At 40.2% G+C, this 26,970-nt stretch overlaps 1 protein-coding gene across 2 annotated transcripts in view; it reads right to left on the bottom strand.

Moving 5' to 3' along the window:
• SALL2 (spalt like transcription factor 2) overlaps positions 1-22,053 on the bottom strand; it is a 29,288-nt gene extending 7,235 nt beyond the window's left edge. Inside the window, exon 1 of one of the 2 annotated variants that reach the window (XM_089687035.1) lies at positions 21,595-22,053. In XM_089687035.1, coding sequence (XP_089543161.1) covers positions 21,595-21,667 — 73 coding nt within the window. In that variant the 5' untranslated portion in view covers positions 21,668-22,053. The remainder of the gene's footprint in view (positions 1-21,594) is intronic. The other variant, XM_089687037.1, reaches the window with a different exon arrangement.
• Between the last annotated feature and the right edge of the window lie 4,917 nt (positions 22,054-26,970).

The following is a 26,970-nucleotide window of genomic DNA, read 5'->3' as shown; positions in this document are numbered from 1 at the left end:
AGGGGGGGCTTGGGCAGCATGAAGAAATGTATGTTGCTCCGGGAGGTGCTGCAAAGAGTGCCATACAGATGATCATCTCCAGTAATTGCCTCGCTCCCCCCGGTGTGCCTATCACCCTCCCTACCCACATCCATTTCACCCAGCTTCCTACGCCCTACCTGCTGGTCTGGACCCCGTACAGGAGGACCAGTGGTACCGCATTATCCACAGCCCTGCCCTTGTCTACTTTGGTAATAGCCACCTTACTTAGAACAAACACAGAGAAGACATGCATAATCATGATTTCACTTAAAATATAGCTCCCTTCTGCAGCTAGTGCTTGGCTTGTGACTGTAACTTTTTTATTTTAATATGCAGTTTCCTATATGCATCATTGCTGCACAATGAATACTATAGTATGTATAGATTTCATATCTCCGTCATACATTTCATATCTCAGTTCTATATATGTGTGAAGGAGCTGCTACATGTGCTAAACTGATCCTCTTCATATGTCTTTCTGCAAAGTAATACTGAAAATGTGTTTTTTTTCTAACTCCATGCCAATTGTGGCCCAAATCACACTCAGTTTGATAGTCCAGCTTATTAATCCTTAAATGTGGTCATTAGTTTTCTTTTTATGCTTTTTTCCTTTATTTTTACCTGGTGGTCTGGCCAGTCCAACACACTTTCTATCTTAAGGTGGCTCCACTCTATGGAGAACCAGCTGAGCCACCCATGGACAGCAATATTGTCAATCTTGAGAGAGAGTAGTGTTAACTGGGCTAGCAAATTTAGACAGACTGGACAAAAAAATGAAAGCTGAACTTCAGCTTTTTTAAGCAGTTACAGCAACAGTTTTTTTTCCTGTAGCACCCTCTGAGAACAGCTTGACAGGGAGGTTGAGGTAAATTTAGTTTTATTAGCTCCTCTCTAATCAGTGAAGCAGTGTGTGATTATTTTTGGCTGTTCTAGGTCTTGCTGGCTGCAAGCTCAACTACTTTGCTCTCTTTGCTAGTGGATTCTAGAATGTAGTGGGCTGGAAGAGGCAGACCCTAGGTCTGAATATTCATGTGGTTTCAGCCAATCCCTGGATAGGAGAATGCCCATTTGGTGGTCAAAGAGTGCATAAATAGTTTGAGGTCTTGAACAACAGGATTATTGTCCAGGAGGAAAAGACCCAACCTGCAGGGCTGCTGCCCTTTTGGGCAGATTAGCTGAAGTCTGCAGGAGTTAATCCAGGTCTCAGCTCAGGACGAGCTGGGGGACCTAATTTGTGAAAGAAGCTGGTGCTAATTCAGAGGGGGTTTACTGAGGATCTGGCCTGGAGTCTTACAGGAGAAGTGTCTGGCCGGTATTGGATGGAGACATCCAAGTACATGGGGACATTGTGACTATAGGCTGGAGCAGGGCTGGTACTTTCACTAGGCAAACTAGGCAGCCGCCTAGGGCGCACTGCCACCTATGGGCACCTGGGAGCAACACAAGCCGGCATTCTCTCTGTGTGGCCTACGGACTTAATGTATGATATCTTAATTTCTCTGCAGAGTCCCCCTCTCCTCATACACAGGGAATGATGAGGGTATGATGGTGTCTTTACTCTGTACAACTGTCTCACAGCCTGTCCACACACATGACCATTTAGTATATATATATATAAAAACAGTATTCCATGTAGCAGTGAAGTGATGGATCCCCCTAGGATGGGAAGTGATGACATTAGCCCAGAATCCCGGGCAGTCAGTAGTCTCTGATCGGAAGATCAGTCTGAACATCTCCGGTACACACGGTCCTCCAGCTGTAACACGGAGCTGGATAGTGACCAAATGGGGCATGTCCAGTACTGGGTTTGCTTTCTTCTGCACAGCTAGAGCCAATCAATAGGCAGGAGTGTGCTCTGGTTGCAGGGTTAACACTATCTGAGTGGGATGATCAGGGCCGATGTGTATGAGTGGGAAGCGGTGTAGGCCACCTGTTCTCACTGACAGCCGCAACCTGGACTCCGCACCCTGGCAGGAGCCATCAGAGGCAAGCCTAGGATGGTGGGTCCTGGAGGTGATGGGGGGTGGAACAACAATGGTTGGGGTGAGGGATGCTGATTGATCGTGTGGGATGCCACCATGTCATCAAAATCCTTCAGCTGAGGGGAGGTAAGGCAGTGGGGGAGGAAGAAAGGACAGAGGAAAATGCCAGGTGTCTGGGCCCAGTGTTGCAGCTGAACTGAAGCTCCTTCTGGTGTTCCTCTCAGGCTCAGTCCCTTACTGGCTGCTGATCACTGTGGAGTTTTATAACTCTGTCTTTTTTTTGTTTGTTTCTCTGTCTGATTAATACAGTTAATGTATTTATTTGGTTAATATATATTTTGTTTTTAATATTTGTTCTGGTGATATCTTATGGCACTTATTTTTGCAAAGTAAAAGAAATTTAGCAGTTTCATGTTTGTTGATTTAATATTTTCTACTGTTTTTAATTTTTTTTTTTTGGGGTGGGGAGCAAGAAGTGCTGGTCTTGCCTAGGGCACAAAATTGTCTTGCACTGGCCCTGGGCTGGAGTGAGAGATCCTAGTAAGTGTTGCTGCTTAGCCCTTTGAGCATCTGCTCCAGAGTTGCTGACTTAAGACTGCTCCTGTGCTTGGAATCCCCTGAGTTGTTTGTCTGCCTGCCTTATGCCACTCCAGAAGGGAGTTACCCTGAAAAGTCTTTTTAAGTCAGAGAGTGTCCTTTATTACTTTGTGCACTAAATTTGGAGACTGCACCCCACCCAAATTCAATGAGCCAAAAAAAGCCAACCAAGGTCATAAATCCAAAAAAGAGACTGTCTGGTCATTGTGTTGTGAAGCTGTGGGAGTTTCAGTGTGCCTGGCTGCTTTGCACTCATTTGGGAATAGAACCCGGGACAAATCTGCAGGGCCCGTTAGGGGTCTGCGCTACATTCATTTTGGGATAAAGGTTTTACATAAATTGATAAAACCTAACAGTATAAGCATGTACTGTAAATCAGCCTTTCTCAACCCTTTGCCCCAGAGGAACCCTTGGCATAATTTCCAGATCTAGGGGAAGCCCTGCAAAAAACAATAGTTTGACTAGTGGGAAGCATGCTCCCCTTACAGTGGTGGTCAGAATGCCACCCCTAGAAACAGATGAAGAGATCGTTGATGTTGAGCTTTAAAGGGGAATTGGCTTCAGAACTATGCAAGTACCCTCAAATCAGAAGTCAAGGAACACCTAGATCAAGGAACACCTAGCAAATTTAGGAGGAACTCTAGGATTCCACAGAACCCTGGTTGAGAATGGCTGCCTCTTCGGCGAGTGCCCCTATAGGAAGCCACTTCCTATAGGGGCACTTGTGTGGGCTCAATCCTGAGCCACTCTGCCTGCATCTAAGTACACAGACAGTGTGGCTTGATTCCCCCCCCGATCCCTCATCACAGGATTTGATTGACAGCAACAGGAGCCAATGGCACCCAGTACTATCAATCTGCCCTGTGAGAAGGCAGAGAACCGCTGATTTTGGGCACAGCGGTGGATCGAGATCAGATTCAGGTAAGTATAAGGTGGGGCTGGGGAGGATCCTGAGAAACAAAATGTTTTTTACCTTAATGCAGAAAATGCATTCAGGTAAAAAAAAAAACTTCACCTTTTATAACCACTTTAAAGTCCAGCTGCAGCCAATATTTTCTTTTTCCCTTTTTAAAAAGAATGGGGAAAACCTGACAGATGTTCCATACCATTACAACTCTACTCCAAAAGAATTTTCCATGCAGGCCTTGTTAAATTAATTTCCCATCCTTCACATCCCTGTGACACCCTATCAACTGGTCAGGATATTATCTACTGAGATCCCAGGCAGAAATACATTTAATTTGTTTTTAGTTTTGGATAGAGCAGAGAGGGTTAGAACTTATGTTAGGATTTTATTGCTGGGTAATTCACTGTTTCTGACCTGGTCACAATTCACATGGGTCAGAGTTTAAAGAGAAATTCAAAATGATACAGAAAAAAAGAAACTTACAGGCCTTTGATCTAGAACATTGAACAATCTCAATGCAAAGTGATTGAAGGTGAACAGCAACCCCCTGGCTAGGTTCACATATATGTGTTTTCCTGCGGCCGCATTTGCGTGGGCACAGCAGCCTATTCATTTGAGTGGGCTGCTGTTCCTCACCCTTTTATAACAAAAAAGGCGGCTGCAGGTAAACCAGGCTTTGGCCACATGCATTTCCACGCATGGGAAACTGTACCGTGTTTTCCAAAGCATGGAGGTGCCCTGTCAATAGGGAATTGAAACTAAGGCAGGCCATAAATGATGCGACTTTCTTTCCTACAGTCTCGGGTAGGAACAGAATAAGGGTAGATACAAAATTTGTGTTATCAACATGGCTTTACTGAAGGCCTCGCAGCTGAGCAAACATATGACACACGATGACTTTTGCACTTAAAAACACAGGCCTAACTAGCAGGCTCTTGCAGCAACAGAACCATGCCATATGACTTGAATGTAGCAACATTCACAGAAACACTAGTGTTACTACTTTACTATGTTATTAGAATTCTATTAACGAACGACATATTATAGCATTAAAGCTACTTTCACACTGATCCACCGCAAAAATGCTTAAAAAAACACAAGCGTTTTTACCGCATTTTTGTTGCGGTTTTGCTGCATTTTTTAAAGGCCACTTGACTTAAAACTGCACCAAAAACGCTGCTCAGAGGCGTTTTTCAGGCGTTTTCCATTGCTTTCAATGGGAAGGGGCATTTTTGGGGCTTTTTTTTAACTCTAACATTCCCCAAAGATGCTGCAAGTAGGAGTTTTTACACCGCACCACAAGCGCAATGCCTCAGTGTGAAAACATACATAGATATACATTCACAGACATAAGGAAGCAGTTTTCTCAAGCTTTTCAGGCACTTTTTTTACGCAAAAACGCTTGAAAAATTCCTCAGTGTGAAAGTAGCCTAACTCAAAATGTTGTGTCTAACCATACTCACATCAACATATAGGGGTTGATATACTAAAACCGGAGAGTGCAAAATCTGGTGCAGCTGTGCATGGTAGCCAATCAGCTTCTAACTTCAGCTTGTTCAATTAAAGGATACATTCACCTTTTAACAAAAAATATTAAATGCACATCTTTTTGCAGGTAAAAAAAAATGTGCATTTATTATTTTTTGTTTCTGGAGCCTCTAAAGTATTGTGCCAGCAATCAACAAATTGCTGGTGCCATGCAAGTCTCCTGCAGACCTGTTTGTGTATCCGTGTGCCCTTACATTGTACAGGCTAGCAGATACATTCTCACAGGAAGACTCAATGAACTACTACAGTGCTCTACATATTACAAAAGGTGAACTTATCCTTTAAGACTGTGCATGTACGACAAGATTGCTTTCCCTGATAAAACCTAAATTATGCATGCAGTTTGAACCCTGAATGCTAAACCGCTTTCTGAAGATACTGAAATTTCTATGTCTGTCTAACCAGATCAACAGCCAGTTCATAAAGTAGTTAGAAGTAGCTAGAAAAGGCCCGCTGTATGAGACTATGGGGTTGATTTGCTAAAACTGGAGAGTGCATAAATTGTTGCAGCTCTGCATAGAAATCAATCAGCTTCCTTATTTTATTGTCAAAGCTTAAGCCCTCATGCACACTGGATGTTTTTACAGCGGCTGTTTTTGGCTTTTGACATTTTTTTTCTACAGCCAGTAAACTCCCCCAGCATGTTATCCTATGTATCCATGCACACATAGACTGTAATCAGCATTTATTGGCAGGGACGTTTTTTTGGCTGGAAAAAAACCCCAGGACTAGTGGGTTTCTAGAGGAGTTTTTTAGCTGTAAAAAATGATCTAATGCTGAAAAACACGGCAAATTGCGGTAAAATGCTGCGTTTATGGATATAAAAAATGCAAACATGGAAAAATGTGGGAAAACGCAGCTAAACATGGCAAAACGCCACTAAACACTAATGCAAAAACGCTACAAAAAGCTGAAAAACTCATGTTTTTAACGTGACTTTACACAGCTAATGTTACCAGCATCATCAAAACGTCCAGTGTGCATGAGGACTAAAGGATAAGTTCAACTTTTGTAACATGTTACATGTTACACCCATATTCAAGGTGAAAGGCATTTGTTTAATTTCATGGAGGCCATGCAATTTTATAACTGGCATCAAAATAAAAATTTCTGAGCCTCTTCTTTTAGTAACTGCTCAGGTTGTATTGTGTTCTGTAGACTGCAAGGAGTAACCCACTTGTTTCATGTAGCTCGGTGCTCACTGTATCTGCTGTAACTCTAGACGTTCATTAACTAGACTAAGTGCAGCATTCTCATTAGTAATAAATAATGTTGACTTTTAAGATCTCATTGTTATTTAAATTCTAGGACAGTGTTTCTCATAGTTTCTCCCAGAGGAAGGACAAAAAAAGAACAATAAAGCATGATCTACTTTGCTTCATTGGGAAAGAAATTCCTTCCTGACCCCCCAAGAGGCAATCAGATATACCACGGATCAACTTTATCTAGAAATATTAATATATAGTTATATTATGTGCATTTAGGAAAGAATCCAGGCCTTTTTTAAATCAATATACTAAGCTTTCCAGAACCAGCTCATGAGTGAGTCTATTCCACACTTTCATAGCTCTTACTGTGAAGAACCCTTTCCATATTTGAAAATAATTTTTCCTCCAAACATAAAGCGTGCCCCTTGTCCTCTGTGATGAAGTGAAGTGAATAACTCTATACTAAGTTCACTATATGAACCACTGATGTATTTATACATGTTGATCATATCCCCCTTTAATCTCCTCTTTTCAAGAGAGAATAAATTCAGTTCCTCTAATCTTTCCTCATAGCTGAGCTCCTCCATGCCTCTTATCAGTTTGGTTGTCCTTCTCTGCACTTTTTCAGTTCCCAGATATCCTTTTTGTGAATTGGTGCCCAAAACTGAACTGCATATTCCAGATAATGTCTTACTAATGATTTGTACAGGGGTAAAATGATATCTTTTTCTCTGCAGTCCAAACCTCTCTTAATACAAGAAGGGATTTTGTTCGCTTTGGAAACCGCAGCTCTCCACCCTTTTCCAGTCAAGACATTATATAAAATTATGCACAATCTCAATGCACCCTATTCTACCTATTCTAAAATGTAAAAACTAAACTAATAGTTTTACATATTGCAGCAGCATCCACACATATAAGACACCCATTAGAGGTGATTTATTCCTCCACCTTGGCAAACTGGCACTGACTAACAGGGCTTTTTTTCAGCGGGAATGCAGGGGAACGCAGTTCTGGCACCTCCAGCACTGAATTATTAAATGGCAAAGAGGTACAGGGGTGTGCTGGAGGGTCTATTGATGCTGGCTGCTGGGGAATCTATTGTCAGTGGAGGGGTTCTATTTTTGCATGGGGGTTTGTTGTAGCTGGGGAGGTCTATTGTTGCTGAGGGGTTAATTGTTGCTGGGAGGGATCTACTGTTGACGGAGAGGTCTATTGATGTTGGCTGCTGGCAGATCTGTTGTTGCTACTGGAAATCTGTTGTTGCTGGGTCGAATTTTGTTGTAGGGGATCCATTGTTGCTGTGGTGGGGTCTATTATTGGGGGGATCTATTGTTGCTTGGGGGGTCTATTTTTGCTGGCTGAAGGGAATCTATTTTTACTGTTGTTCATGTTATCATTACCAAATTCCATACAAATTACTTAGCATCACAAAATTATATTTGGTTCTGTGTTCTCTAAAATAGGCAGTACTGGGAGGTAGGTAGGGAGTGGAAGCAAGGGGCGGTGTTCGGAGGTGGGCAGGGGGCGAAGACAAGGGGTGATTCAGAAAGGGGGAGATCCTGCACCTATTCTCTGAGAAAAAAAGCCCTGCTGACTAATATTCTGATTGAAAAAGGTGTTTTAGGACATACTAATGGAATCAGGCGGTACCAACTAATGACACTGTTGACTTTTAAGTGCCTGCACACTCTACATATTAGTCTTTTGCTGCAGGTTTTTTACTCTGTTTCCACCAAAGCATAGCATGCAGTGCTTTATTGGCTGGTCCAAGTCCCTTTCCTTCAATTTGGTCAGTAGTGATAAGTCTGTGATTCTGCAGACTGATACAGTTTAGCTATGCTTTCAAAGCAGAGTAAGCAATATTTGACACGTGTATGTCTAAGTACAGGGTCTTCAAAGTCTTCAAAGATGCAGCCTGTTTTGTTTAGCTTCAGCTCAGTCAGATATACATCTATACCATGTTGTAAACATGTCTTCAATGGAGCACTATTCACTAAACTCAAAAGCTGGAAACTGAGTTTAGTACCAAGGACTCTCCTCCTGAACTAGACATGGTCTAATGCAGGCCATAGATGGGTCGTTTATCGGCCAAATTGTCGTCCGCACGAAAAATCGGCCGATATTCATGCCGTTAGTGGGGCCAGCCCGTTGGCTGTTTTTCGTGGATCTTCTCGTTTATTTTTATCGGTCAAGCTGGAAAATCCATGAAAAACAGCCGTTTTTCATGGACATTGGTGACAGCATTGGCAACGGCCGATTTTTGTTTATCGGCCGACAATTCGGCCGATAAACGGCCCGTCTATGGCCTGCATAAGGGGAAGCTTCAAACCCTAGACTAGCGAAGCCTTCTTCAGGAACAAGAACAGACACAGGGCTTCTACTGATGACCCCAATCACCAGACCCTTAAACACGAAGTCCCTTGTCACCTATACAATCTATCAACCACCCCATTACTACAGTGGAGACAATCAGTAGGCCATCTCTAGAAATCACAGAGTCCTCACCGCATTTAACATGTCCCCGTGATACACAATATCTTACTAACGTTATGTCTAGTTGTGTTGGGATTTTTCTGCCATAAATAACTTTACTTTAGTTCAATAAAGATAAGGAATCCAAGGCTCACAGAATAACTACATAAGAGAAAAGGCACAGCTTTAGTGTTTGACATTACTGAAAGATTCCAACATGGAATTCTCTAGCACTTACAAAAAGGATGATTTTTACTGTAAAAAGTTTGGAGTCCTCCTGCTGCCACCCCCTTTTCCATGATAGGACTGAAGATACTAATATGGAGGAACTCTATAGTCATAGACATGCAGAAGTGCCATGTAGACACCCCTGGAGAAGTCACCTTCAGGGGTGTCCACTTAGCACTTCTGCCTGTCTATGACTCCACATACCAATGACTAAAAATGGGAGAATGACATGCAATCAATAAGTATCCAACTGGGCAGACCTTCCCTTTAAAGGCTCTTTGTGTCTGTCATTGTGTGTGCTGAAAAAAGATATCTTGCAAACAAATAGTTGTTTTTCTTATATATCAGTGATTCCTAAATGCCTGCATTCATCTCATAAGGCAGTTGCTTAGGGAATTCCATATACCATATTTACAGAGCAATACAACTGAAATAAATAGCATTTCAATGGGGGTTATTTACTAAAACTAGAGAGTGCAAACTCTGGTGCAGCTTTACATAGAAACCAATCAGCTTCCATTTTTAATTGTCAAAGCTTAATTGAACAAGCTAGTTAGAAGCTGATTGGCTACCGTGCACAGCTGCACCAGATTTTGAGTGCACCAGTTTTAGTACATCTTCCCCACTGTATTTCTATTTTTGTTCCCAAATCTTTTGTTCTTTATTGATGCTTTCAAAATATATACAAGGATATTGGGGGGTTCATGCTGCTTCATTTATATCAGGCACACTTATATATCTGTATATAATAGTTCTTATTATTAAAGAGTCCCATATTTTTGGCTAACATTCCATGCTTGTAGAATCAAACCACTTCTGATACCATATTTACCTGATACTATACCAGTGGTCGGCAAGCCGCGGCTCGCGAGACACATGCGGCTCTTTACACACTTTAATGCGGCTCTTCTGTGTGCCGGGCGCCCACTCCCCTCCCTCCTCTCGGGCGGCCGCCCCAAAAGTCAGGACTCTGCAGCTAGCCCAGCAACGGGCAAACTACGGCCCGGCGGACCTTTTAATCCGGCCCGCAGAGCATGATCCAAAAAAAAAACAGCCAGGGCAGCGCGCTCAAATGCAATGATTGGCCAGTCTCTCTGCCACTCACATCCTGATAGCCAGTGATTGGCTGTCAGGATGTGTGTAGGCGCGGCAGCGTGACGAACGTGAGAGGAGCTAGGCTGCTCTCACAGTCCGCCCTGAAGACCGGAATGGCGCGGGAACACGGCGAGAGGAACGCACGGAGCAAAGGTAAGTGAATTGACACGGGGGACTTGGCTTACTACTTGCTACTTACTTACTACTACTATATGAGGGATGAATTAATATGGGGGATGAATTACTATAGGGGGGATAAATTACTATATGGGGGATGAATTACTATGGGGGATTAATTACTATATGGGGGATTAATTACTATATGGGGGATTAATTACTATAGGGGGGATTAATTACTATAGGGGGGATGAATTACTATAGGGGGGATGAATTACTATGGGGGATGAATTACTATATGGGGGATGAATTACTATATGGGGGATGAATTACTCTATGGGGGATGAATTACTATGGGGGATTAATTACTATATGGGGGATGAATTACTATGGGGGATGAATTACTATATGGGGGATGAATTACTATGGGGGATGAATTACTATATGGGGGATGAATTACTATAAAAACTTATTGAAACTAAAAACAGTGTACCATCCTATGTATTTTCAGTTTTAAAAATGTGGCTCTCAAAATAAATTTCAATCGTGGTTTTGGCGAGATTTGGCTCAGTTGAAAAAAAAGGTTGCCCACCACTGTACTATACCATACCAAAGTCAATTATTTCTTCAATATATGCTGTATCATATCAAAGACAAACATTCCAAAAGTATATGAAATGTGGTTAGCCTAGGCAATGGTAAACACTAAAACTATGGTATAGCTCCTACAGAAAATTTCAGGAGAAAAGAGAACAAACTGCATGTAACAGAGAGGGTATAGGATAAACCAGCAAGTTCCAGCAGCAACAGAACATTCTGAAAGTTTATGGTTCCTATCACTTAGAACTTCTTAGACTGTTGTAATTGCTCAGTGGGAGTACAGATTGCTCAGTGGCAGCCCAGTATAGCACAGGTTGCAATGGACAACTCATCCATTTTTGTCCCAATTTTTTGCTCATGTTTTCATACCATCTTAGAAGTCCCTCTCATATTTGCCTTTGTATGCAGTGCAAAATTGTCTCTCTATGACTGCTGAATGAAACAGACTGACTTGTTCAACTCCTGTTGTGCAGGGCAAGCCTCAGACAGTCCCTATTACATACGTGACAGTGAGTTAACATTCTGACAAAACCCCTGTCATGGGTGTGACACAAATGATGTGAGAAATCTGTATGGCTTTTTGTGCATCAGTGACAGGGTAAGGAAACTTCACTTATGTAACACTTTGATAGCTAGAGCAGGGCCCTCGAACCCCTTGTGTATTGTTTTGTTACTGTATTGTCTCATGTACTGTCCCCCACTATAATGTACAGCGCTGAGCAAACGTTTTGGCGCTATATAAATACTGTATAATAATAATAATAATAGTTCGAAATCCAGCCTCCCAACTGTAGAATTTAGATAAGACCAGACTTTCTCTGTCTTGCGTGTCTTTCACATGATTTGGACTATATCTGCAGTCTTCACTTTCTTTCCATACAAACCGTTCAGTCCAATGATGACTGCACTCCAGGATATAAGATGCATGTCCAAACAAGATTCTGATATGTTTCCTGCAATCAGTAGCACTTAGTCATAGATCAAATAGTGTTGACTACATGAAAATAGATTAAAAGCATGTTTGGCTATGCATTATATCTAATATGGATACATTCCTAGCCTGAAGTGTGGTCATCACTGACCTAACTGATTATATTGTGAGCCAAAACTGGGCTAGACCTTACATCAGCATTTCTGATCCTAGACCAACGAGCAATGACTAGTAGTATCTGGATATTTTCCATACATGCCAACTGCGTGGAAGGACCAATATTATAGAGGAATATTTTAGATTGCTAGAGTTCTACGCACATGTGATATGTATTTAGAAGGGCTCAAACTATAGTGGTTCTTGTCATTTTTATTATTTTGTGAAAGGTTTTTATATGATCTTTTATATAATTATTGTTTTTTTATTACTGTCTTACTTTACAAATAAAAACTCAATGCATCCATGATTTAAGGTGTGCAGTGCATTCTGGGCTTTCTAATGAGAAAGACCAGTGCTAGTTTTGCACTTGTTGACTGCTCCTACAGACTGAAGAACAGAACAGTCTCTACTACAAAGCAGGAGGGGGTTGTATCACTGCTATGGTTCATTCATCTGACCCATTCAGCTGTGTCTGTAAAACCGGAGTTCCTGCTATTCAGATCTGTATGCTGAATTCAGCAGTAAGTCAGCTATCACTGGCTGTAAAAGGCAAATGGAAATATTGACATGCAAAGTTTCACGTATACTTGATTAGAAAGACAAAGGGGTTCATTTACTAAAGACAAATAGGCTGTTAATTTTGCAAGGGAATATGCAGTTTGCCAGGGAATTTTCCCTTAGCTTGGTGGATGAGATGAAGCTCTTCTGATTTTTTTTCATATTCTTTGCAAAGTGAACTTTCTCCACATTCAGAACATTCTTTCTTTTTCAAAACATTCTCATGCATAGTGAAGAGCCTATTTGCCTTTAGTAAATCAATCCCATAAATAAAAATAAATATACATACATATATATATATATATATATATATATATATATACAGTCAGGTCCATAAATATTGGGACATCAACACAATTCTAACATTTCTGGCTCTATACACCAACACAATGGATTTGAAATGAAACGAACAAGATGTGCTTTAACTGCAGACTGTCAGCTTTAATTGGAGGGTATTTACATCCAAATCAGGTGAACGGTGTAGGAATTACAACAGTTTGCATATGTGCCTCCCACTTGTTAAGGGACCAAAAGTAATGGGACAATTGGCTTCCCAGCTGTTCCATGGCCAGGTGTGTGTTATTCTCTCATTATCCCAATTACAATGAGCAGATTAAAGGTCCAGAGTTCATTTCAAGTGTGCTATTTGCATTTGGAATCTGTTGCTGTCAACTCTCAAGATGAGATCCAAAGAGCTGTCACTATCAGTGAAGCAAGCCATCATTAGGCTGAAAAAACAAAACAAACTCATCAGAGAGATAGCAAAAACATTAGGCGTGGCCAAAACAACTGTTTGGAAAATTCTTAAAAAGAAGGAACGCACCGGTGAGCTCAGCAACACCAAAAGACCCGGAAGACCACGGAAAACAACTGTGGTGGATGACCGAAAAATTCTTTCCCTGGTGAAGAAAACACCCTTCACAACAGTTGGCCAGATCAAGAACACTCTCCAGGAGGTAGGTGTATGTGTGTCAAAGTCAACAATCAAGAGAAGACTTCACCAGAGTGAATACAGAGGGTTCACCACAAGATGTAAACCATTGGTGAGCCTCAAAAACAGGAAGGCCAGATTAGAGTTTGCCAAACGACATCTAAAAATGCCTTCACAGTTCTGGAACAACATCCTATGGACAGATGAGACCAAGATCACCTTGTACCAGAGTGATGGGAAGAGAAGAGTATGGAGAAGGAAAGGAACTGCTCATGATCCTAAGCATACCACCTCATCAGTGAAGCATGGTGGTGGTAGTGTCATGGCGTGGGCATGTATGGCTGCCAATGGAACTGGTTCTCTTGTATTTATTGATGATGTGACTGCTGACAAAAGCTGCTGGATGAATTCTAAAGTGTTTCGGGCAATATTATCTGCTCATATTCAGCCAAATGCTTCAGAACTCATTGGACGCCGCTTCACAGTGCAGATGGACAATGACCCAAAGCAGACTGCAAAAGCAACCAAAGAGTTTTTTAAGGGAAAGAAGTGGAATGTTATGCAATGGCCAAGTCAATCACCTGACCTGAATCCGATTGAGCATGCATTTCACTTGCTGAAGACAAAACTGAAGGGAAAATGCCCCAAGAACAAGCAGGAACTGAAGACAGTTGCAGTAGAGGCCTGGCAGAGCATCACCAGGTATGAAACCCAGCGTCTGGTGATGTCTATGCATTCCAGACTTCAGGCTGTAATTGACTGCAAAGGATTTGCAACCAAGTATTAAAAAGTGAAAGTTTGATTTATGATTATTATTCTGTCCCATTACTTTTGGTCCCTTAATAAGTGGGAGGCACATATGCAAACTGTTGTAATTCCTACACCGTTCACCTGATTTGGATGTAAATACCCTCAAATTAAAGCTGACAGTCTGCAGTTAAAGCACACCTTGTTCATTTCATTTCAAATCCATTGTGGTGGTGTATAGAGCCAAAAATGTTAGAATTGTGTCGATGTCCCAATATTTATGGACCTGACTGTAGCTTTGGGATTTTTTGTTGTTAAATAACGAACATGTCATACTTACCTGCTCTGTGCAATGGTTTTGCACAGAGCAGCCCCGATTCTCCTCTTCTTGGGTCCCTCACCGGCACTCCTAGCTCCTTCTCCCTGCTGAGTGCCCCCAGAGCAAGCTGCTTGGATGCAGTGATGGATGTTTGCCTCCAAGCCCTCCCCGTATGTTCATAAGACATACATAGCGTGGCTTGGCTCTGCCCCCCGCCTCATTGGCTGTGCTTGACAGCAGCAGGAGCCAATGGCTCCCACTGCTGTGTCTCAACCAATGAGGAAAGGGAGACCTGGGAGAGCCGAGGCTCTCGTGCACAGTGCTTGATTGCGGTCAGGCTCTGGTAAGTATTAGGGGGGCTGAAAGGAGAGCTGCACACTGAAGTTTTTTACCTTTATGCAAAGAATACATGAAGGTATAAAAACCTTCAGCCTTTAGAACCACTTTAAACAGAGATGTCAGTGTGCATTCAAAAAAAACAACACAAAAGTATACCTGATATATACCTGAGAAAAAGCAGAACTCTAAATATTCCTCCATAGAACCACACACAGGTGAGGAGGCCTACTCCTTTCACAGGATGCTCATAAACTAAGGGAGTCCTATTGCCTGTGTGTTGAAGATCTCTTGATACTTTCTTACTTAGCCCCCCTCCTCTCCCTCTCTGCTCTTTCCCCCCTCCTTTACCCTCAGTTTTTCCTATTCAGATCCTGGGAAAAAGATTTTGCAGCTGGCTGAACTAAGGTTGTGAGTCACAAAAGACCCCTTCTCATCACAGTGACAATGCAAAGAAAGTGTCCCAACCCAATGAGCTGAGAATGGAGCCAACCCCCTGAATTCCCATCCAAGCCTTGCTGCTGACTGTACAAGCCAGAGGGACTTTATCTCATCCACACTGTGTGTGGCCTTGCATTAATATTATGTATTTGTGTGGTGCCAGCATATTCCACAGTACCATACAAGACGAGATTAAGAATGGAATCCCCAACTCTTCTTTGTATACTTGAATATTTCACATTTATGAGCCCAGCAGTGCTAGAACATGTGCTAGTAGAAATCATTCTTTTTTAATTAAGAAACTTGTATGTATTGTTAACATAAGACAATAATCATCCTCTTTTAAAGGCACTAATAAGACACCATTAGGCAATTTATAGGTGGTGTTTACTTGATTGGATGAGATAGAGAGAATCCATAGTTTTCAAGACTATTTAAAAAAAACATATCTTTTGTTTATCATCAGTTTTAACAATCAAAATCCTAGTCTTATCTGGGGTCGAGCATTTACAACACCTCATGGGTCCAAAATCTTGAGCAGGGCCTGCCAATGCTCTGCTCACTCCCACTAGCACAGCGTTGTTCATAGCACGTGCCTCCCTCAATGTCTGACCTGACAGCATGCTGTCCACTGCCAGTGGTGCTAACAGAAGTTGAGCAGACAGAACAACATTGAAGTCTTTGGATGAATTAATCGATCTGGTGAACTCATAGAAAAACAAATCTTATTGATATTAGGGTTTATTTGAGATTCCCTTTTCAAAGACAAATGCAGCAGATGCTAAAAATGAATGCATGGTAGAATTAGGGGTGACATGAACATGGTTTTATTTGTTCTGAAGGTTCCAGTACAGAGATATACCAGCTCTAGTTCCTCTTGTGTCCTTTCCTTCATCTAACACTAAGGTTTTGGCTTTATTTTGTATTATTCTTTTAAAAACTTTGTTGTTAGTGTTTTCTATTTTATAATGCTATACTTTGTATAATTTAATATTTTTAACAGGTAATTGTGTTATTTAATGTTTAATTTTTATTTAATAAAGCGGTATATTTTACAAGCTAGACATATCCATTTTTGCACTATACAAAAGCCTGTTGGCCATGTCTCTCTGTCTCCACCAGCAGTTGTGATGAGAAAAACAAGTTCTAGTTATTGCATGCGGCTTTCATGCTAATCTGAGAATGAAGTACTATACACCGTATTTCAAAGGGTTGAATTTTAAGAGAAGACGAATTATAAGAGAAGACAAATCGACAGAGGCTGATTTACTAAAGAAGCTGTGAGGCTGCAGAAAATATTCACATATTTTTTCCATTGAAATTAACCAGTCACATGGAAAGCAAATTTCTGATCAATTTGAATACTCAGCTATATGTAGATGCTTTACACATGGGTGTCCGTTTATGACACAGAGAATAGTTGTGATTCAGAGGATCGCAGCTATTCTCTGGTCATTCACAGTTTATAACACTCAGGAGAACATGTTCAGCCCTTCACTGGAGATCTGTGTTCTCCCTCCAGATTCTCCAGCCCAGAGCTGGAGAATCGGAGGGACCGCAAACTAAGCAGAGATAATTTACCTCTGCTTAGTAAACTGATCTTTTACTGTAATCTCACGAGATTATAGTACAATCAGCCGTTTTCCAGCGTTTGTAGACCGTTCTCCTTTCGTTTGGAGAACTGATCTACATATGCTTCATAAACGGCATTCACAGGAGAACTGTGTTCTCCGAGAATGCCGGAGAACTGAGCAGCGATCTATTACTGCTGGTTCATAAACGGACACCATGATTGGAAATGTGAAATTAATATATTCACAGCATTTTTTTCAGTTAAGATTCTCAAGCTTTTAGTAAGTTGGCCTAATTGCCTATGATTCAGTATCAACTTACAATTTCAGTGTTGGGCACATTATACAGGTTATTGTTTTATGGGCCTTTTCACATATACAATCTAAGATATGCCATTGTTTTAAAAATGTATGAATGTGCAATGTGAAATTAAAGTGACATTGGATGGTAGCCTTATTCTCCAAAAATAATCTATAAACATTCATTACCAAGTGGCCCTGTAATCTATATTTCATGAAATTGTTTCTTACTGTCCTTCAGCCTCCTTGTGATGTCTTCCATTAGCTGCTGAACATTTCCTTTTCCCCCTCACTTCCATTTGTTAGGAACAAGCAGTGCATGTTAGTTGTGGTCATGTGCACTTCTCTATGAGCAGTTAAAGGGGAGTGGCTACATTCTAAACAGTAGGACCATGGAGAATAAAGGTAGTTACCCACTGACAGGAAATTGGATCATAGCAGATGATCAAAAAAAGAATTTGAATATTTGGAGGAGACTAAGCTCAATAGAAGGTGTTTTTTTGAGTTCAGAATACATACTGGAATATATTTTTTTTTAAACCAGAGTTTAATGTCACTGTAAGGTATCCCCTATTGCCACATTTTTAAGCCTGTCTCCAAGGTACCACTGAAAGAAATAGTTAAGGGTGTAATTAACATGTTCTTTTAAGCAGAACTTTAAAAAAAATATTGTGATATGTGATATAAGGTATAAACTGGGATACGACTCTGCTCAAAGCACAAACAAAGGTGTAGTTATTGAAAGTAAAGCATTGCACTACATAATGATAAAATGGTTAGAAGGTTTGCAAAATATTGTATAGCTCAATGTTCTTTAACATCTTTTTACTTAATTTCAATGTTATCTCTCAGTAATGGATGGTTTAATTTGTATCCCTTCATTGCTGTTATGATTGGTGTGTAAGATACAGTTGTGACTGTTGCTTTCGCTGTTCATATAGAGAGAGAAATCTGAGATCAGTGGTCTGTAATTAGAAGCAAAAGAACTAATAACTATACTACTTAGACAAGAGCAAATCCAAGAAAAATGTTATAGTGAAATTAATTTATTATGATTTTCCTAACAAGTTCATGCTAATGTATGCATTTTTATATATTAATTTTTAAAAGACCTGACAGTTAAACTATATTTTTAATCTCATGTTAGTGAGAGATTTTCACTTTTTGGCCATCAGTTTATTTGCAGCACATTCATTTTGATGTGCTGTAAACACATTTATTGGCAGCAAGTGATTCAGTTGTATAGGACAGTGAAATTAAAACCACCCATGAAGTTTAGTCCTAAGAAACTCTAACACTGTTCTATTTTCAAAGTATAAAATCTTTTATGCTACCAAAAAAATCCTATGCTGTTCTTTTGTAATGCATGTCTATTGATAGTTGTAGTAGCCAACTAGTGTTGTCTCTCTAATCCCAATTACTTTTATATGTGTTTAAACAATTTACGGTTTGATTATTTGTGGGGTCAAACTGTGTTGTTTATTATTTAAAATAAAAAAAATGCCTTTGTGTATATGAGATAACCTCAACGCAACTTTTTTTTAATTGTATATCAATAAAACATTTAAAGAACATGTATGGATCTGCAGGCTGCCTGTTTAAACTTGGAACACGAATGGGGTTGATTTACTAAAACTGGAGAGTGCGAAATCTGGTGCAGCTGCACATGGTAGCCAATCATCTTCTAACTTCAGCTTGTTCAATTAAGCTTTGACAATAAAACCTGGAAGCTGATTGGTTTCTGTGCAGAGCTGCACCAGATTTTGCACTCTCCAGTTTTAGTAAATCAACCCCTATTTTTTTTAAAGGGTCTCCGACTTCGCTATGACTTCACTTGCTGCCTGAAAGTATTTAAGCCAAAGAAAGTCAGGCAACCACCAGGAAACCTTCTGCTGCGAGATATATCAGTAGATTGTGATTGTAAAATGCTTGTTACCTGGCTGTCACACTAATTCGATCCTTTCTGGGTAACTGCCCTGGAATATGCATGCAGATCTGATATACATTGCATGCAGGTATTCTGTATCGCTTTGACTTCCCTTGCTGCATACTTATTCATTTCATACTCATAATGAAGTCACAGACAGCTCAGGCAGCTGTGTTCAGCAATGGCAGTTCCCTGTATTTAAATCTGTACAGGTTTTCTTAAAGGGATGCATCTGCAGGCAAACATGTCCACTTATTGTATTTTTTGGTTCCTGCTGATAAGTCAGTTTTACATACCACCTGATACAAAGAGCAAAATCATAAATTATACAATGGTTTTATTTGTTTCTCTGTAAGAGAAACTTGAAAAGTAATCAACGCATGTGTCCCTGCAGACCAATAGTATGTAGGGAAACAGTGTACTATTAAGCTAAGTGTACATGTAATAAAACCTGCACTAATTAAATTCTTTTCAAGGCATTCAGGGATTAATTTGGAAAAATTTACTGAGATTGTCAGAATATAAGGAATGTAAAATTTAGGTGGTATGGAGGGCAGTTAAATTTTCTATTAAACAGATAACTTCCTATCCAATAATTCCATAACAGAAAACTACCATTTGGTGTCTTATATATCACATGACGCTAATCATGCACCCATGCAATTCAGTGGTACCAAAAAGTTACATGAATGTCAAACATTTTATACTTTAATACATGTAGTTGTGAATGTTTTTAACAAAACTCATTTTAGGTTTGTGCTTCTTTAGGAATATAATCCTCGATATTGACACACATCTGAAGGCAAAAGTCAACAGTTCTTCCTATCGAGTTGTACAGCTTGAAGCAGACTGCATTGCTAGTATTGGATAACACCAGAGGCAATGTATATCTTTGCATGATAAATACATGGAGTCCCCTTTCCAGTCCTATCATCTTGGTAGATAGACACATTTTGTACTTGGTACAAATAATTCACCCATTATTTAATTTACATGTATTTATAGCAAATGCTTAAAATGTATTGTTTTAGAGAAATGTAAATATGTATGGGGAAGGATACATTTCAGGAAAATGCAATCCTAGAGCATGAATCTGCCTTTGCTAAATTAGGAGCTGACCAAATTTAAAAAATGAAGGGCTTCATGAAAAAAAATGTTGAATAATAAAAGCAACTATAGTTCTGAAATGTTTCTGTTCCTAAAAAAGTATAATGAAAGCTCATCCTTTAAAAATGGGGCCAGCATGCATGGTTTGACAATCTTGGGATAAATGGCGGAAACAAGATAAACATGTGAATGACCAGGGCACAGATCTCAAGTTAAATATACGCACCTGCTGGAATGATCTACCATGGGCAACAAACGCCAGTATTCATGTGTGTATGTGTTTGTATTGCTGAACTGGATAAGAACTTGAAATGTTAACTGTTTATGAGCCGATATCACAAACTGTTCAAAGCACAGAAGGCAATTGGGAGTAACTTTACTATAAATATTAAATGGATACTTGTTGGGTTGTTAAAAAAGAACTCCCCAAAGAAAGTCATGCATATTGGAGTTCTCAGCATCTATAAAACTTTTCCATTTGTGTGCCCAAAAAATATAATAAAACAATGAAGCATGGATGTGTGCAATGTTTAGTAGGTATAGACAGGTACCAATAATAGATAGATAGATAGATAGATAGATAGATAGATGCCATAACTTGAGTAAATTGAAGCATTTGCATAAACACCATTATTAATCTGAACATATATGTGGCTTCCTGCCCTGTGAGACAGGCAGCGTGATCACCCAAACATGGACCATAATGGACAATTGCAAAATGAATTGTTGAATGTTGTATAGTCACTGGAAAGTAATATATTGATGTATTGTAGTTTATACTTATCTGTCTTGAAATGAGTTTCTGAAGTCAATACAATGAAACTATAAGGCTGACTTACTAAAAGAGTTGAGAATGCTCACCCAACAAATTGTGTGAATATTCACTTCAATTATCCGATTGTATGAAAAGCAAATTTCTGTTTGCTTTGAATACCCAATCACGTGCAGTTGGAATAAATAAACAGGATTTTTTTTCCATATGATTGGATAATTGAAGTGGATGTTCACACAATTTGAGTGAACATTCCCAGTTCCTTTGGTAAACTAGTCTGTATATCACAACAGGTAACAATGGCTCATACACAAATGCCTGGAACACTTTTGACATAGGCATCCTAAACGTATACAAATATAAAATACATTTACTGAGTTCAGTGACATGCATATAATTGTCATTTAGCAGATCATGAATTTGGATTGTGATGCATTCAGTATGTATAATACACATTTTGTACTAGGCTTCACACATGGATACAATGCAAGGTGTTTTTTTTAAAAGAAAGATACTTTCTTAGCAATTTAGAGTACATGTAGTTGAAGGATTTTTCTTTTTCTTGTATAAATTGTATGCAAACATCTTCCCCCAACAGGGAAGCTACAGATTACAGTGGCTTTGAGGTATACAGACTGCAAAGCACATAGCATAGACACACACATGCTCTCTCAATGATTGCCTTTGCTTTGCCCCAACTCCAAGGATTGTCCTTACCATTCTCTGAAGAGGTTGAGTTGTCACAGTCGGAGATAAGCTGTTGAGGTTTCCTTTGCTTCCTGCGTGACATTTCAAGCACTGGAAACACCGCTTCCAAGGAACAAGTGTAGAACCTGATATCTGACTGCTCCTTCACAGTGGCTTGGGTTCTTTGTCTTTTGTCCACCTTATCGCTCACTGCCGGATGGCATTTAAGTCACACTTATCAGAACCTCTGTTGCTCATGATCTATCTGTCTATCTATCTATCTATCTATCTATCTATCTACCTAATCTATCTGTCTTTGCTATGTTTCCCTACCACTTACAAGAGTACCAGGAACTTTCTTTGTCTTCCTCGCTCCCCCTGAGGCATATTTAATCTCCCTTTCCTTTATCTGAAGCTCTTGTCCCAAACTCTCAGGCACATCACAGTTGGTCAGCTACTAATCAGACACTCCTACATTTTCCAACTCCCACTTATTGTGACAAATAAGGCAAGAATTCCATGAAATTGACTGATTGCCCTGTGAAGTGAGTGCCTAGCCCTCCCCCAGTGTCACCTTCTTTTCAGGATGAGAAGATAGTTTGAAGAATGTAGCTTTGTGAGGCATCTATTTGGAAGATGTTTTGCCCCTAATATTACTTCATGGTATGGGCATAATTGGTGATAGAGTTTTTAATGTCGTACATAGCAGTGATCTTGGCAGAATGAAACAGTTCTAACTTTCTTATCAAGTAAAGTAGTGACAAAACTAAACAAATCAGGATGCTTTTTGGTTAGCAACTTTTTGGTTAATGTAACCGCTTGGCCTGCAGTCCTGCACAGCTAAATGCAGAATTACCACTGAAGATAGGACAGATTTTCATGAGGATGAGGCGGAGGGGTTGATTTAGTAAAATTGGAGAGTGCAAAATCTGGTGCAGCTGTGCACGGTAGCCAATCAGCTTCTAACTTCAACTTGTTCAATTAAGCTTTGACAATCAAGCCTGGAAGCTGATTGGTTTCTGTGCAGAGCCGTACCAGATTTTGCACTCTCTAGTTTTGTTAAATAATCCCAAAATGTCACTAAAAGCAGAAGCATAGTAAAGAAGTGGTCAGGTGTGGGTTTTATTTTGTCTCAGTAATACTTTGAGCAGCTGCAGGGGCATTTATGGATCAAGCAGCCGAATTATTATCTGTCTCATAATCTGCCTCATTGCTCCTGATTAGCACTGCCATACTTGTGACTGTATATATAAATGCCCTCCAGTATGTGTGGACTCTCTTTCAGCTAAAAGTTCAGTTCAATGAAATAATGTTTGTCTGTTGTCACATCCTTTCCAATTAGGATTCCATTATATACCACTTTTTTAAATGTACACTCCAGTCAGAATTAAAAAATAAAGCCTTCGGATACATTAAAGTAATTGAAACCTTTTTTAATAATACGCTGCAGACCCTGTGCGTTTCCTGCACCACATTGCAATCACATGGCGTTCATGTGATCTGGTGCAGGTGTCAATGTTAAATTAATGACATCCTGAAGCAGATTGGAAAGCGCAGTGCGATTTCCAGAAATTGCATCACATGGGTGAGAAGACCCATGCAATGCAATTCAGGTGTGGATAAAAAAAGGGCCTTGCACCTTTTTGGTGCGGATGCGATGTATGGCTCAAATTGCACCGCACAGACATCGCATGTAATTCGTGCAGGAATTCGGTGTGATACCTGTTCGAATTACATGTGGTGTCCTGCACCGCATTAGTGTGAAACCAGTCTTAAAGTATATGTACACCGTCACCTTGTAAAACAGACCATTCAGGTAAAAATAGAAATAAAAGGAAAAACATTTGTGTATACATATAATAACATTATAATTACCTCTTTTTTTTAAAAGTAATCACTTTGCTCTCAGCTGCATAAGAATCTGCAAGAGGAGGAGAAACAACATTACACTGATCTTTCCAGTTAATGGCTAGACTGGGGGGAGGGGCATGTCAGGACATATCTACTTCTGCCTTGCAGTACTAGGGTCTTCGGTTCAAACCCCAACCTAGGCACCACCTGCCTGGAGTTTGCATGTTCTCCCTGTGCCTGCGTGAGTTTCCTCCGGATACTCCGGTTTCCTCACACACTCCAAAGACATGCTGGTAGGCTAATTGGCTCCTGCCTGGAGTTTGCATGTTCTCCCTGTGCCTGCATGAGTTTCCTCCGGATACTCAGGTTTCCTCACTCACTCCGAAGACTTGCTGGTAGGTTAAGTGGCTCCTGTGTAAATTGGCTCTAGTATGTGTATGTATGAATTTAAGTTAGGTACCTTAGATTGTATGCTGCTTGAGGGTTAGGGACTGATGTGAATTTATAATATATATGTAAAGTGCTGAGTAAATTGACGGCACTATAGAAGTACCTATAAGTTCCCAGCACAGCTAGAAAATGAACCATGCTGTGCTCTCAAGCCTAGCGTGGCCAGTCTTTAATAAGAAAACAGAGGGGTTGGCAGGAACCCCACGGATTTCACACAAAAGGAAGCAATACAAAGAGAACAGGATACTTTGGCATACAAGTACATGGTACAGCAGGGACATATCATGAATATAAAATGTTGGGTCGACATATTCTATAATTTGAGGCTGTCAGTACAGCACATTTACAACTTCTGATTTACTAAATGAGTTGGAAATCTTCACTCCCTAAATTGAAATCTTCAGTTATCCAAACCTGTGAAAAGCAGATTCCTGATGACTTATTTCACCTTCACATGACTGGGTATTTAACATTAACAAGGGTTTATTTTCACACAATTGGATAACCAAAGTGAATATTATCTCAGCCTATTGAATGAAAAGTCTTAGATCCTTTTAGGAATTAGCCTTAAGTTGGCCCTACACAGGTAAATTTTTTAACGCACATTTGTACGAAAATTCATTCACAAATTCTCATGCAAATATTGTTTGGTTTGAACATTTGAATAAGGAATGAGTGGAATTTATTGAATGAAAACCGCATATACTGTTAGAAATTTGATTGTTCGAAAAGAATAATTTCCATCCTGCTCCTTTTAATTTTCCCATCATTGCGGATGCAAACAAATGTCAATTTGACCTAACTAACGATTAGAAAATCGAATGAAATAGTGTAGACTGACATGGGATTTGGTGTTTGTGCATGCTAGTCCTATGAAACTTGTACAGAGGCACCTGTAGATATAAATCCTTGTAAAGGAAAATCGATTTTTAATGACCTACAGCATTCTTGTATATATTTACTTTTCTACTATTTTTAGTAAATGTTCACATAATTACAACGTAAAATATATATACACAAATACATGGTGAACTATTGTATTCATTTTACTTTTTGGTTAATATTTGGTTGGTTGTGTTGGTTTAATACAAGTTCAGCATGGCTTACTCTTTTCTTCAGTGTCTCTTTGATCCACCTCTTATTCAGCAAGTCATGAAGTTCTGGCAATGAACAATAACTCTGCAGGGGGGGAAATAAAGGGTGGGGGGTAGAAAAAGAGGGGAGAAAAGGGGACAGTGAGCAGAGTTGGGAGGGGAGCCAGTGAAAGTGTCTGTGTAGCCACACAGCAGATGTCCTCTACATATGTAATTGAAAAGTTTTGTCACATACACTGCCTCAACAGGATACTAAGGGATATGTGTTCAACCAATTTGTAGTGCTGCAGGAAACACAGTGACCTTAACCATTTCCATTCTGGAAAGGCCAACTTGTTGCTACTGTTATGGGCCAAGAGCAGTTGTGATCCTGCACCTTGAAATGTCATGCAGATAGCAGTGAAAGTGATGAATTCGGAATGTGGGGGGGGGGGGGGGGGGGGCGAGCAGAAGGGAAAAATACATTTGACACAAAATGGGTTTCGGTGAAGAGAGAGGCCATAGTTTCCAACATTTCATAAAATGTTGCTACCCTATTGTACGATTTCATTTTGAAATACTGTATGTACACAAAGATTTATCCTAATAAGGAGACCAACACAGCCTCTCAGTATTATTTTATTATTATTATTTTTCTCATTATTCTATTAACCACTTGCCTACAGGGCACTTTCACCCCCTCCTGCCCAGGCCAATGTTCAGTTTTCAGTGCTGTCACACTTTGAATGACAATTGCGCGGTCATGCAACACTGCACCCATGTTAAATATTTTATATTTTTTTTCCACACAAATGGAGTTTTCTTTTAATGGTATTTAATCACCACTGGGGTTTTTAATTTTTTGCTAAACAAACAAAAAAAACCCAAAGATTTTGAAGAAAAAATATTTTCTTTGTTTCTGTTATAAAGTTTTGTAAATAAGTGATTTTGTTTCTTCACTGATAAGCGCTGATGAGGCTGCACTGATAGGCACTGATAGACACTGATGAGGCAGCACTGATAGGTTGCACTGATGGGCACCGATAGCCTGCACTGATGGGCAATGACGAGGAGGCACTGATATGCGGCACTAATGGGCACTGATAGGCGGCACTGATGGGCACTAATAGGCGGCACTGATGGTTGCTGATAGGCTGCACTGATGGGCATTGATGAGGCAGCACTGATAGGAAACACTGATGGGCACCGATAGCCTGCACTGATGGGCAATGATGAGGAAGCACTGATATGCGGCACTAATGGGCACTGATAGGCGGCACTGATAGGCAGCACTGATGGTCGCTGATAGGCTGCACTGATGGGCACTGATGAGGCAGCACTGATAGGAAACACTGATAGGCAGCACTGATGGGCACTGATGAGGTGGCACTGATGGTCACTGATAGGCTGCACTGATGGACACTGATGAGGAGGCACTGATGAGGTACCACTGATGGGCACTGATAGGCAGCACTGATGGGCACTGATAGGCAACACCAATAGGCAGTACTGATAGGTGGCACTGATAGGCGGCACTGATGGGCACTGATAGGTGGCACTGATGGACACTGATGAGGTGACACTAATGAGGCGGCACTGATGGACACTGATGGGCACTGATAGGTGACACTGATGGGCAATGATAGCCTGCACTGATAGGCACTGACAGGCATCACTGGTGGGCTTTGAAAGGTGGAAATTATAGGGATACAGTATTTCAAATAAGAATAGCGCCAATAAAAATAATATACAATATGCAAAACTATATGTGCAGCTGCAACCTACCCAAAAAAGGTGCATAAATCAAGAAAATATAGGTATGCGCTTATATAGATCTCATAACATCTATAGTGTTAAATAAATCAGAAATGTCCATCTCATAAAAAATATATATAAAGGTGCAAAAAAACTGTGTCAAATAAAGTCCAAAAGAACTAATGAATAAATTCAAATCCCAATTTGCAGTGTTCAAATAATTCCACCATGACAAAATCCACCACCAGATAAAATTAATAAACTCACCTGAGCTATA

The sequence above is a fragment of the Staurois parvus genome, unplaced genomic scaffold, assembly GCF_062004578.1.
Source record: "Staurois parvus isolate SC_StPar_1 unplaced genomic scaffold, SC_StPar_1.0 ptg000415l, whole genome shotgun sequence".
NCBI lineage: Eukaryota > Metazoa > Chordata > Amphibia > Anura > Ranidae > Staurois > Staurois parvus.
Note: the sequence above shows the minus strand (reverse complement) of the source record. Positions and strands in the feature narration are given on the sequence as shown.